The sequence below is a fragment of the Phocoena phocoena genome, chromosome 2, assembly GCF_963924675.1.
Source record: "Phocoena phocoena chromosome 2, mPhoPho1.1, whole genome shotgun sequence".
In the NCBI taxonomy this organism is placed as follows: Eukaryota; Metazoa; Chordata; class Mammalia; order Artiodactyla; family Phocoenidae; genus Phocoena; species Phocoena phocoena.
In genome coordinates this window covers 171,440,491-171,453,555 of record NC_089220.1, presented here as the reverse complement: position 1 = coordinate 171,453,555, position 13,065 = coordinate 171,440,491, and the positions used below count along the sequence as shown (strand labels likewise).

The 13,065-nt window shown below is 38.6% G+C and overlaps 1 protein-coding gene across 1 annotated transcript in view; it reads left to right on the top strand.

Annotated features, from left to right (window-relative positions):
- The window catches only part of MINDY3 (MINDY lysine 48 deubiquitinase 3), a 94,846-nt gene that overhangs the window by 39,933 nt on the left and 41,848 nt on the right, over positions 1-13,065 (top strand). The window contains exon 10 of the mRNA XM_065871856.1: positions 2,364-2,444. Coding sequence (XP_065727928.1) covers positions 2,364-2,444 — 81 coding nt within the window. The remainder of the gene's footprint in view (positions 1-2,363; positions 2,445-13,065) is intronic.

The window sequence follows — 13,065 nt, the reverse complement described above, 5'->3', positions numbered from 1 at the left end:
TGCACCTTTTAAAAAACTCATATATAACTCATGCATAAAATTCACCATTTTAAAGTGTGTTATCGAGTGGTTTTTCATATATTCATAGGGCTGTGCCATTATGACCGCTATCTAATTTCAGTATGTTTTCCTCTCTCCAAAAAGATCCTCTAAACCAGGGGTCCCCAAACCCCAGGCCTCACAGCAGGAAGTAAGCGGCGGGCGAGCGAGCAGGCGAAGCTTCATCTGCCGCTCCCCACTGCTCCCCATTGCTCGCATTACCGCCTGAGCCATCCACCCCCCCCCCGTTCCCCCCACTCCCCTGCAACCCCGGTCCATGGAAAAATTGTCTTCCACGTAACCGGCCAAAAAGGTTGGGGACTCCTGCTCTAAACCCTTTAGCTGTCACCTCCTCGTTCCTCCCCAGCCCCTGGCAACTTTCTGTCTCTGCAGTTTTGCCTGTTTTGGACATTTCATTTAAATGGAATCCTACAGTATGTGGCCTTTAGTGTCTGTCTTCTTTCACTTAGCATAATGTTCTCAGTGTTCATTCATGTTTTAACATGTATTAGTACTTCATTCCTTTGTATGACCACATAATATTCTATTGTATGATATATCAGTTTATATCAGTTTCATTTTTCTGTCTATCAGTTGATGGACATTTGGCTTGTTTCTGATTTTTGACTATTATGCATAATACTGCTATGAACATTAATATATGTCTTTAGTGAGCATATTTTTATTTGTCTTGAGTGTATACCCAGGAGTGAAATTACTTGGTCATATGGTAGTTATATACGTAGCTTTTGGAGGAACTGTCAAACTGTTTTCCAAAGTGGTTGCTCCATTTATGCCTTCTTTTATTTATTTTTCTTATTACGAACACTTCGTGAGCTCAGCACTCATTTACCCTTTGATCCCACTGTTTGTAATTTTATCCTCATGTTTTACTTCTACCTTAAATGCATACACATATATATACACACACACTTTTTCTGAAGGAGAAGTTAAACAGCACCTGAACTTTTCACTACAAGAGGCAGCGTGATGTAACAGAAAGCTGCCACATGAGGAATTATAAAACCTGAGCTTTGACCCCAGCTCTGTACTAGTTAGCTGTCTGAATTCCGGCCAAGCACAGGTCCTGTGGAGTTCGCAGCTTCCTTATGTAAAGTGGAAGGCCTTGCACTGAACACCTCTAAAATCCCTTCACTCTGAACTGTGACCGGAGCTTTTCCTGTTTCTTTGTCCTTGTGCTGTTAACACTTTTCTGTTGTCCTCAAACCATCCTTCCTCCTCTGATGGTTCACCACTGCTGTTAGCACATCCACTCATCCCTCCCTGTCCTCGTAGGTCAAAGATACTAGCTTTACGATCCCCGAATACAAGAGTACCTGCCTCTTTCCCATTTCCCTCCTAATGATAGCAGTCAGTTCCAAAGGGTGGTTGAAAGCCGGGCACCAGAGCAGGGCTTTTGGCTGGTTAGGGGCGAATAGTTGGCCCTGACTGCTGCGAGCAGCCACTTGGAATTTTCCAGTTCTAGGGAGTCTGTGTGAGAAAAGAAAATTCAGCACATGTGATTGGTAAGGTTAGTTGTCAGAGTCTTTGTCCATCTAAGAGTGTGGGTGATTCATGTGAACGTGATCCGAGTTCACAAGTCTGTTGAATTTTAAGCTTTTTTTTCTCGGTCACGCACAAAAAAATGATACTCTCAAATTTGGGGTACTGTCATTTTTATATTAAATATATAACCTCGAAGGCAGGCTATAAAGTATAACTTCTTACATATTTTAAAGAGACTTCATACTGTAAAACTTTGAATTTACTTCCTACCATGAAGAATCAAATGACAGGATTCTTTTATATTCTTAAATGTTTGGGAGTGTGTGTTTTGCTTTAGAGAGATTACTGTGTTGCCCCAGGTTCTTTGAAGACAGAATGTTCTTAAGGTTTTTCCCCCTATTTATTCATATATCTACTCACTTGTTAATTTATAATTATTTTCCTGATAATTGTTGTCAAGGTTATAGTTTCAGGGTTTGAGGTACCAATCTGAAATTCTAGAAGTGGTCATTTTATCTAGGATCTTTAGTGAAACCTGAGAATGATTCTTAGAGCTAAACTAATTCTTTCTAGCTGTGTTAAATCTGTATTATTCTTCTAGTGGAAGGTGCAGTAAAAACTTAGCCCTGACAGCCTTTATAACATTCATTTTTACACTTAGCATTTGACCGTTATGGGTAAGGCATTCTGGCACAATCCATTATTCCCTTTCAATATGAATTAGACACTTCAGTTATGCTTCAGATATTCGTTGGCAGATATTTAACAGGCAGTATAAAATTTTCATTTGTTTATTTATTTTGCTACATTTGTTCTAGGTTGGTTCTTACTTGAAATCTCCAAAATTCCCTATTTGGATTGTCGGCAGTGAAACTCACCTCACCGTATTTTTTGCCAAGGTATGCTTATTGCAGGATTTTTTTTTTTTTTTTGTAAGTATGACATCAGGCAAACAAGTAATATAAGTCCATGTTTAGTTTGGATCTTTGTACAGACTTCAGTGTATTCCCACTGTGAAGTGGATTGTTTCAAAATCTAAAAAGTTAATACTAAAGGACGTACTGTTGTACTGCTTTGGTTTTGGAATCATTTCAGTAAAATCAGTCATGATTTACTTATAATTTCTTTATCTTTTCCAACTTTAGAACTTTGGCTCTTGATTTTTTACAGAAATCACTTGTGTTATGGTGAAAATAATTGAAATTAAATGTTTTGGGTTACTCTTTTGCAGAGAGGATAAGAATCTAACTTACGTGGTATAAAATAGTTTTAGTTATAACATCTAGGAAAAAGCATTTTAAAATCTATTAATAGTTCAGTGGTATACAAGTCAGTTGCTCTTTCAGGATGGAATATTTCCTACAGTTTTAGTAGATACAGTATTACAATATTGAAATAGATTAAATACATTTGAATATGTTTGTTATAAAATTCTTGGAACAAAACTGTTGCTAAATCCCAGCCTTTATAATATTTCTTTTTCCACAATTGAGTGGTTAAGAGCCTTGAAGTCAGACAGCCTTCGTTAGAATCCCAGCCATGCCACTTCCTAACATGGCTCAGCCTCTTCTCCCGTGTCTTTAAAATAGGGTTTAATAATAGTGCCTTGCTCTTAGGATTGTTGTCAGGCTTAAATAGGAAACAATTAGCAGTACCTAGTACAAGTTAAATGCCCAGTATATCTTAGCTGTTGTCATCATCATCATTGCCGTTTTCATTATTCTACATTTATTAAACATTTCTGGTATGCCTACATAGAGTTGCTAGATGTTGGACTAAAGGAAGAAAATATATAATTCTATTTTTGATGTTTCTTAATTCTGTTGCACTTTCCTGATTACTCAACGTGCTTTTTCAGCTTGTACTTGCTAAAGTACTTTATTTGTGTCTGTAAGAAGTATGATTTGTATAAATTGTACCAAAGACTGAACTGACAGTGCTAAGTTTTGTGGATCTATTTCATTATTTATTACTGTATTCACTTTTATTGTGCTGGCGAACATCCAGCTAGTGGATTTAGTGAAAGGAACATACTTACCTTTCCTTAAACAGGGAAAGCTATAAAATACAACCGTAAGAGTACAGACCATACTGATTTGTTACATTTCGTCTGACAGCTTTTGCTATATATTTTCCTCCTGAAGTAGAAAGGAAGAAGTTAAAAGCAAATGTAAACTACAGAACCTAAACAACTAATTCCTGCCTGTGAGGATTTCATCATTTGACTCATTTTAGTGTCAAGTGTTACAAATTTCCAGAAAAGGAAATCAATTCCAATTCACATACAGAAATGTATTTTCAAGCCAATTATTATTTTTATCACCAACCCTATTCTTTAACATTAGGAAAACTAATAAATTCTATCAAACTATACGTGTCAAATATAAAAGATAGTAAGATAAAAATATTTTAAACCTTAAATTTTATGATTGATATTTAAGAAATGATTTTGTTGTCAAAACAGCAGAAGAGGTTTCACGGGAGGTTAATAGAAGGAACAGTGTCACTTGCACTATGTAAATATGCAGACATTTTGTTTTCAAACATCGAAATGTTAGGTGTGTTGAGAGATTCATGGGAGTGAATGATACCCACCTTTCTATGGAGTAGACACTCCTTACCTACCTGTCCTGGTATTTTTTTTGTTCCCATAGCAGTGGGTCCATTGTGCTGTTGCATTTATCACATGAGGCACCGTTGCTACTACCCGCGCCTTTCTTTGCATGGCCCGTGGTCAGCAGTGAGCCTTGCGTGGGGCACGGACTCTCTCATTCATCTTCTTATCCGTAGGCCCCAGCCACTGCATTGAAAAGTGGAATTGAGCCATGAAGTACATAGAAAAACTTTAAAAACCCTGCCACACCAGTTGTGGACCTGACAAAACACACTCAGCGTACACCATGGATGTCAGTCAGGGTTTTAAAATCTGTCTTCATGTATTTGCATCCTTGAAGCTGCTAATAATCCTGATAGGAAAGTGTACACACACGTAAAGTGATTATAGAAAAGCTTACGTTAAGATTTCAGGTTCTTCTACTGTTATAAATCATAAAGACCAGGTATTCCAAATACCTTATCTCTCTTTTAGAACTCTTAAATTTTGTACTGATTGTTTTGATACTTACCTTTGTGTTTTCCCCATCTGGTATATAGACTGGCACGTACTGTAGAGAAATTCATTAGTTTAATGAATAAAGCCTTTGCACGAATTTCCTACAGTTGGGTTCCAGTGACGTTTATATCTTCTAAAAATATGTCCTCATGACTCACTCTGAAGCTTCTTAAAAGCACGGGTACTTCCTTTTCCGTGAATTTTAGCACAATTGAATTTGGATTGCTTGAACATGTTATCTTTATAGAGTTACAGGTAAAAAATTTTTCCCTTTGAAATAAAGTATTCAAAAGCTGGAAGAACATGTAAATGGTAAATAACATTGATGATACTTGATAGCATTTACTAGGTCCAATTTTAAATTTTTTTAAATGAAGCAGTATTTATATAGTCTTTATCATATAGAAAATACTGTCAATTTTGCTTTTCTTTATGTTACAACAAGATCCATTATTTGGTCATTCTTTCTTGGATATTTATGTATTTGCACAAGTAATTTTAGCTATGGCTTTGTTTTTGTTATTCTGTTTGATTTTTGGTTTCTTTGTTTCTGGTAGGTAGGTTCACTTTATGTTCTTGGCCTGAAATGAACAACAGAGTTTTGTTCCCGGCCCCCCACCTGCCCCAGACCTTAATATGAATGTTTATATCTTTTTCTGTAAAACTGGTGTGTTTGTTTGTCTGGAAATGTATTTTGTGTGCTGATTTCTTTGTCCTGATTACGATGAAGTAAAACATGTTTTAAAGGTCACAGTTTTCAAGGCAGTCTGTAATTTGGCATTGTAAAATGCCTTTGAAAAGCAGTCACCTTCTTCATGTGACTTACACACTGGAGGTGGTAATAGTTGCAGTTCTCTGCCTTCACGTATAAACCCACTTGTCAGATATTTACAGGGCGTATAATATGTGCCTGGTATTATGCAGGGTGCTGTGAATACATGGTAAGGGAAAGGATTAGGCACCTGTTTTTATGGAAGTGTGCATTTTAACAGGGAAGGCATTAATCAAAGAGTCACACTTATAAAATTACAGCTGTGATGGATGCTAACAAAACACAGGTCTGTAAAGCTTTAAGGAAGATTAGGAACGTCTCCTTGAGGAATTGATGTTGAAAGTGAGCCCTGAGGCATCAGTAAGATGAAACTACAGGGAGAGGGAAAAAAGAGCATTCCCTACTTAAAGAAACAGTTGGAGTAAGCAAACAGCCATAGAAGAAAGGACTGTGGTGTGAACAATGGAGAGAAGAGCGGGAGCGCTGAGAACTGGGGGCGGGGCCGGGGGCGGGAGGAGGCTGCAAAGGTAGGCAGCCCACGCGACTCTCTTCTAAGAGTAAGGACCGCCACTAGACTTTAAAAATCGGTGGGAGTAGTTTGGGGGGGAGATATGAAGGAAGGGAACAGGACTAAAAATGCACTTTGTAAAGGTCACTCTGGCCAATTGTGGAAGACAGACACTGAAGGATATCCTAGGAGTAGGTGAACAAGACTCCCGTAGTCTTCCTGGTGAGCAAAGTGTAGTTTGGTCCAGGGGAATGATGATAGAGATGGATAGAAGTACAGCTTGAACAACACCAGGTTTGAACTGAGCGGGGCCACTTACACACGGATTATTTTTCCATAGCAAATCCTACACACTTCCCAGTTGGTTGGATCCCCAGGTGGTTGAATCCGTGGATGCGGAACCACGGATACAGAGGAACCATGGATACATAGGACCGATTATAAGTTAAATGTGAGTTTTCGATGGTGCTGAGTGAGGGTCAGCACCCCCAACCCCTGCATTGTTCAAGGATCAACTGCATATAAATTTGAGAGATTTATACCTGAGTTAAGCTGACAGGACTTGGTGATAGAGTGGCTCGGATAGATGAGGGGTGAGAAGCCTCATGAGATGTGTGTTTTTAATGATTAGATCTCAGCAGCTTTGCACTTGTTGAATGTACCCACTCATAATTAAAGCAATTTATTTTTCTTTGGCCAAATTGACCAGGTCAAGATACTGCAATGAAACGGCCCAACCAAATAATCTCACAGTGAGGTTTCCAAGTCCTGCCCACACAGACAGTGCTTTTTAGTTTTTCCACATATTAGCAGACCACCAAGGATCATCAGATATTTGAGGAATGCTAACGTGAAAAACAGAAATCAAGGACTTCCCTGGCATTCCAGTGGTTAGAACTCCACGCTCTCACTGCAGGGGGCACGGGTTCAGTTCCTGATTGGGAAACTAAGATACTGCAAGCCAAGTGGCTTGGCCAAAGAAAAAAGAAAAAGAAAAACAGAAATAAAAGCAAATAAGGAAAAAGGAACCGAAAAGATTAGAGACAGTGAAGGCATCAAAGAAAAACTTCAAAAAACCAAAAACCATAAGAGAAGTTATTATATCCATGAAATTATGGAGGCAATAAGGACAGAACATTTGAAGGACGAAAGAGAAACTGAAAACTTACTGAAAGAATTGAAAGACAAATTGGAGAATTCTCTTTCCTCCGTCATTGCTCTAGCTTCCTAACTGATGACTAGACCATGCTGTTGCCCTTCATGGGTCTGTAGTAGCTTCTCAATTCAGGACTAAAAGGAGCCCATTAAAATGTAAGTCACTTCACGTCATTGGCTCCCTTTTCACTAAGAGTAAAAGCCAAAGTCCTTAGAATGACCCCCTAGGCCCTTCCTTTGCTAATCAGATTCCCTGTTGCCCTCTAATCTCATTTCCTACTACTCTCCCCTCCTGTCTTGCTTGGCCACGGTGGCCGTCCCTCTGCCTCAAAAGTGAGGCAAGCCCTCCCTTTAGGATCTTGATTCAGATGTCTGTATAAAGGATTCCTTCCTACCTTCAGGTCAGCATTCAAGTGTCACCTCCTTAGTGAGGCCTTCTCTAGCCACCTTTTCTAAAAGCTCAACCCCGTCCTTTCCCCCTTTTCATTAAGATTCTCTCTCCCGCTCATTCTTGAAAATAGATTTATTTTTGGCGGGGGGGCCGTGCCGCACCACGCAGCTTGCGGGATTTTGGTTCCCTGTCCAGGGATTGAGCCCACACCATTGGCAGTGAAAGTGAGGAGTCCCGACCACTGTACCACCAGGGAATTCCCCCAAAAATAGATTTTTTTAAAAAATATTATTTATTTATTTTGGCCACACTGGGTGTTGGTTGCAGCCTGCGGGCTCTTAGTTGCAGCATGTAGACTTCTTACTTGCAGCATGTGGACTCTTAGTTGCAGCTAAGTGGTCTTTGTGGTTTGATTTACATTTTCCTCATGACTGATGATGTTGATCATCTTTTTATGTGCTTTTTGGCCATTTGTATATCTTCTATGGAGAATTGTCTATTCAGGTCCCTTGTCTATTTTTGAATTAGGTTGTTTGTCTTTTTATTGAAATGTAAGGTTTTAATAAATCCTGGTTACTAGGCACATACTATATATCTTACTTATTTGTTTTATGTATTACCTGCCTCACTAGTCAGCTTTATGACAGCAGGATTTTGGTCTGTTTTGTTTCTGTTTCCTAACACCAAGAACCGTGTCAGGCACAGTGTTCATGCTCTATAGATTGCTGTTAAAGAAATAAATTAGCAGAAAACACCGAAGATTTATTTCACATTGTGATATAGGCATGTTAGTACTTGATAAAGGGGGGAAAGGGGACATAAGTGTGCCAAGTTGTCTTTGATTACAAGAATTCAGTAGATCCCGGTGGTCTGACATGGGCCCTACCCTAGAGGCTGCTGTGGGAGGATGGTCCCCCCCTGGCACCTGGGTGCCCCTACAGGCCCCTGCAGTCCGTGGAGCTGATCCCTGCCGTGTAGCTGACAGGGTCTTCATGCTCCGGCCGGGTGTCAGGCCTGTGGCTCTGAGGTGGGAGAGCCGAGTTCAGGACATTGGTCCAAGAGTGACCTCCCAGCTCCACGTAATATCAAACGGCAAAAGCTCTCCCAGAGATCTCCATCTCAACACTAAGACCCAGCTCCATTCAACGACCAGCAAGCTATATTGCTGGGCACCCTGTGCCAAACAACTGCAAGACAGGAACACAACCCCACCCATTAGCAGAGAGGCTGCCTAAAATCATAATAAGGACATAGACACCTCAAAACACACCACTGGATGCAGTCCTGCCCACCAGAAAGACAAGATCCATCCTCATCTACCAGAACACGGGCACCAGTCCCCTCCACCAGGAAGCCTACACAACCCATGGAACCAACCTCACCCACTGGGGGCAGACACCAAAAACAATGGGAACTACGAACCTGCAAAAAGGAGACCCTAAATACAGTAAGTTAAGCAAAATGAGAAGGCAGAGAAACACACAGCAGATGAAGGAACAAGGTAAAAACCCACCAGACCAAACAAATGAAGAGGAAATAAGCAGTCTACCTGAAAAAGAATTCAGAGTAATGATAGTAAAGATGATCCAAAATCTTGGAAATAGAATGGAGAAAATATGAGAAATGTTTAACAAGGACCTAGAAGACCTAAAGAGCAAACAAACGATGAACAACATAATAAATGAAATTAAAAATTCTCTAGAAGAAATCAATAGCAGAATAACTGAGGCAGAAGAACAGATAAGTGACCTGGAAGATAAAATAGTGGAAATAATACCAAAGAGAAGAATAAAGAAAAAAGAATGAAAAGAATCGAGGAGAGTCTCAGAGACCTCTGGGAAAACATTCAATGCACCAACATTCAAATTATAGGTATCCCAGAAAAAGAAGAGAAAAATAAAGGGACTGAGAAAATACTTGAAGAGATTATAGTTGAAAACTTCCCTAATATGGGAAAGGAGATAGTCATTCAAGGCTAGGAAGCGCAGAGAGTCCCACACAGGATAAATCCAAGGAGAAATATGCCAAGACACATATTAATCACAAAAATTAAATACAAAGAAAAAATATTAACAGCAGCAAGGGAAAAACAACAAATAACATACAGGGGAATCCATATAAGGTTAACAGCTAATCTTTCAGCAGAAACTCTGCAAGCCAGAAAGGACTGTGCAGGACATATTTAAAGTGATGAAAGGGAAAAACCTACAACCAAGATTACTGTACGTAGCAAGGATCTCATTCAGATTCGAAGGAGAAATTAAAACCTTTATAGCGAAGCAAAAGCTAAGAGAATTCAGCACCAGCAAACCAGCTTTACAAAACATGCTAAAGGAACTTCTTTAGGCAGGAAACCACAAGAGAAGGAAAAGACCTACAATAACAAACCCAGAACAATTAAGAAAGTGGTAATAGGAACATATATATCAATAACTACCTTAAATGTAAGTGGATTAAATGCTCCAACCAAAAGACATAGACTGGCTGAATGGATACAAAAATAAGACCCATATATCTGCTGTCTCCAAGAGACCCACTTCAGACCTAGGGACACATACAGACTGAAAGTGAGGGGATGGAAAAAGATATTCCATGCAAATGGAAATCAAAAGAAAGCTGGAGTAGCAATTCTCCTATCAGACAAAATAGACTTTAAAATAAAGACTATTAGAAGAGACAAAGAAGGACACTACATAATGATCAAGGGATCAGTCCAAGAAGAAGATACAACAATTGTAAATATTTATGCACCCAACATAGGAGTACCTCAATACATAAGGCAAATGCTAACAGCCATAAAAGGGGAAATCGACAGTAACAGTCATAGTAGGGGACTTTAACACTGCACTTTCACCAATGGACAGATCATCCAAAATGAAAATAAGGAAACACAAGCTTTAAATGATACATTAAACAAGATAGACTTAACAGATATTTATAGGACATTCCATCCGAAAACAGCAGAATACACTTTCTTCTCAAGTGCTTATGGAACATTCTTCAGGATAGATCATATTTGGGTCACAAATCAAGCCTTGGTAAATTTAAGAATATTGAAATCATATCAAGTATCTTTTCCGATCACAATGCTGTGAAACTAGATATCAATTACAAGAAAAAAACTGTAAAAACTACAAACACATGGTGGCTAAACAGTATGCTACTAAATAACCAAGAGATCACTGAGGAAATCAAAGAGGAAATCAAAAAATACCTAGAGACAAATGACAATGAAAACACAACCACCCAAAACTTATGGGATGCAGCAAAAGCAGTTCTAAGAGGAAGTCTGTAGCAATACAGTCCTACGTCAAGAAACAAGAAAATCTCAAATAAACAACCTAACCGTTCACCTAAAGCATTAAGAGAAAGAAAGAAAAAAAAACCCCCAAAATTAGCAGAAGGAAAGAAATCATAAAGATCAGATCAGTATATAAATGAAGGAAACAAGAGCAAAGATCAATAAAACTAACAGCTGTTTCATTGAGAAGATAAACAAAATTGATAAACCATTAGCCAGACTCAACAGGAAAAAAAGGAAGACTCAAATCAACAGAATTAGAAATGAAAAAGGAGAAGTAACAACTGACAATGCAGAAATACAAAGGATCATGAAAGATTACTACAGGCAACTTTATGCCAATAAAATGGATGACCTGGAAGAAATGGACACATTCTTAGGAAAGCACAATCTTCCAAGACTGAACCAGGAAGAAATAGAAAATATAAACAGACCAATCACAAGCACTGAAATTGAGACTATAATTAAAAATCTTCCAACAAACAAAAGCTGAGGACCAGAGGGCTTCACAGGCAAATTCTATCAAACATTTAGAGAAGAGCTAACACCTATCCTTCTCAAACTCTTCCAAAATATAGCAGAGGGAGGAACACTCCCAAACTCACCCTACGAGGCCACCGTCACCCTGTTACCGAAACCAAAGATGTCACAAAGAAAGAAAACTACAGGCCAATATCAGTGATGAAAATACATGCAAAAATCCTCCACAAAATACTAGCAAACAGAATCCAACAGCACATTAATCCAAATAGTCATACACCATGATCAAGTGGGGTTTATCCCAGGAATGCAAGGATTCTTCAATATACACAAATCAATCAATGTGATACACCATATTAACAAATTGAAGGAGAAAAACCATATGATCATCTCAATAAATGCAGAATAAGCTTTCGACAAAATTCAGCAGCCATTTTGATTAAAAAAACTCTCCAGAAAGTAGGCATACAGGGAACCTACCTCGACATAATAAAGGCCATATGTGACAAACCCACAGCCAACATCGTTCTCAGTGGTGAAAAACTGAAACCATTTCCTCTAAGATCAGGAACAAGACAAGGTTGCCAGCCCTCACCACTATTATTCACCAAAGTTTTGGAAATTTTAGCCATGGCAATAAGAGAAGATAAAGGAATCCAAATCGGAAAAGAAGAAGTAAAACTGTCACTGTTTGCAGATGAGATGATACTACACATAGAGAATCCTAAAGATGCTACCAGAAAACTACTAGAGCTAATCAATGAATTTGGTAAAGTAGCAGGATACAAAATTAATGCACAGAAATCTCTTGCATTCCTATACACTAATGATGAAAAATCTGAAATAGAAATTAAGGAAACACTCCCATTTACCACTGCAACAAAAAGAATAAAATACCTAGGAATAAACCTACCTAAGGAGACAAAAGGTCTGTATGCAGAAAACTATAAGACACTGATGAAAGAAATTAAAAGATGATACTAACAGATGGAGAGATATACTATTATCTTGGTTGGAAGAATCAATACTGTGAAAATGACTATACTACCCAAAGCAACCTACAGATTCAGTCCAATCCCTATCAAACTACCAAAGGCATTTTTCACAGAACTAGAACAATAAGTTTCACAATTTGTATGGAAACAACAAAAGATCCCAACTAGCCAAAGCAATCTTGAGAAAGAAAAATGGAGCTGGAGGAATCAGGCTCCCAGACTTCAGACTGTACTACAGAGCTACAGTAATCAAGACAGTATGGTACTGGCACAAAAACAGAAATATATGTCAGTGGCTAGAAAGCCCAGAGATAAACCCATGCACCTATAGTCACCTTATTTTTGATAAAGGAGGCAAGAATATACAGTGGAGAAAAGACATCCTCTTCAATCTGTGGTGCTGGGGAAACTGGACAGCTACATGTAAAAGAATGAAATTAGGACACTCCCTAACACCAGACACAAAAATAAACTCAAAAGAGATTAAAGAGCTAAATGTAAGGCCAGACACTATAAAACTCTTAGAGAAAAACATAGGCAGAACACCTGTGACAGAAATCACAGCAAGATCCTTTTTGACCCACCTCCTAGAGAAATGGAGATAAAAACAAAAATAAACAAATGGGACCTAATGAAACTTAAAAGCTTTCGCACAGCAAAGGAAACCATAAACAAGACCAAAAGAGAACCCTCAGAATGGGAGAAAATACTTGCAGTTGAAGCAACTGACAAAGGATTAATCTCCAAAATTTACAAGCAGTTCATGCAGCTGAATATCAAAAAAACAAACGACCCAATCCAAAAAT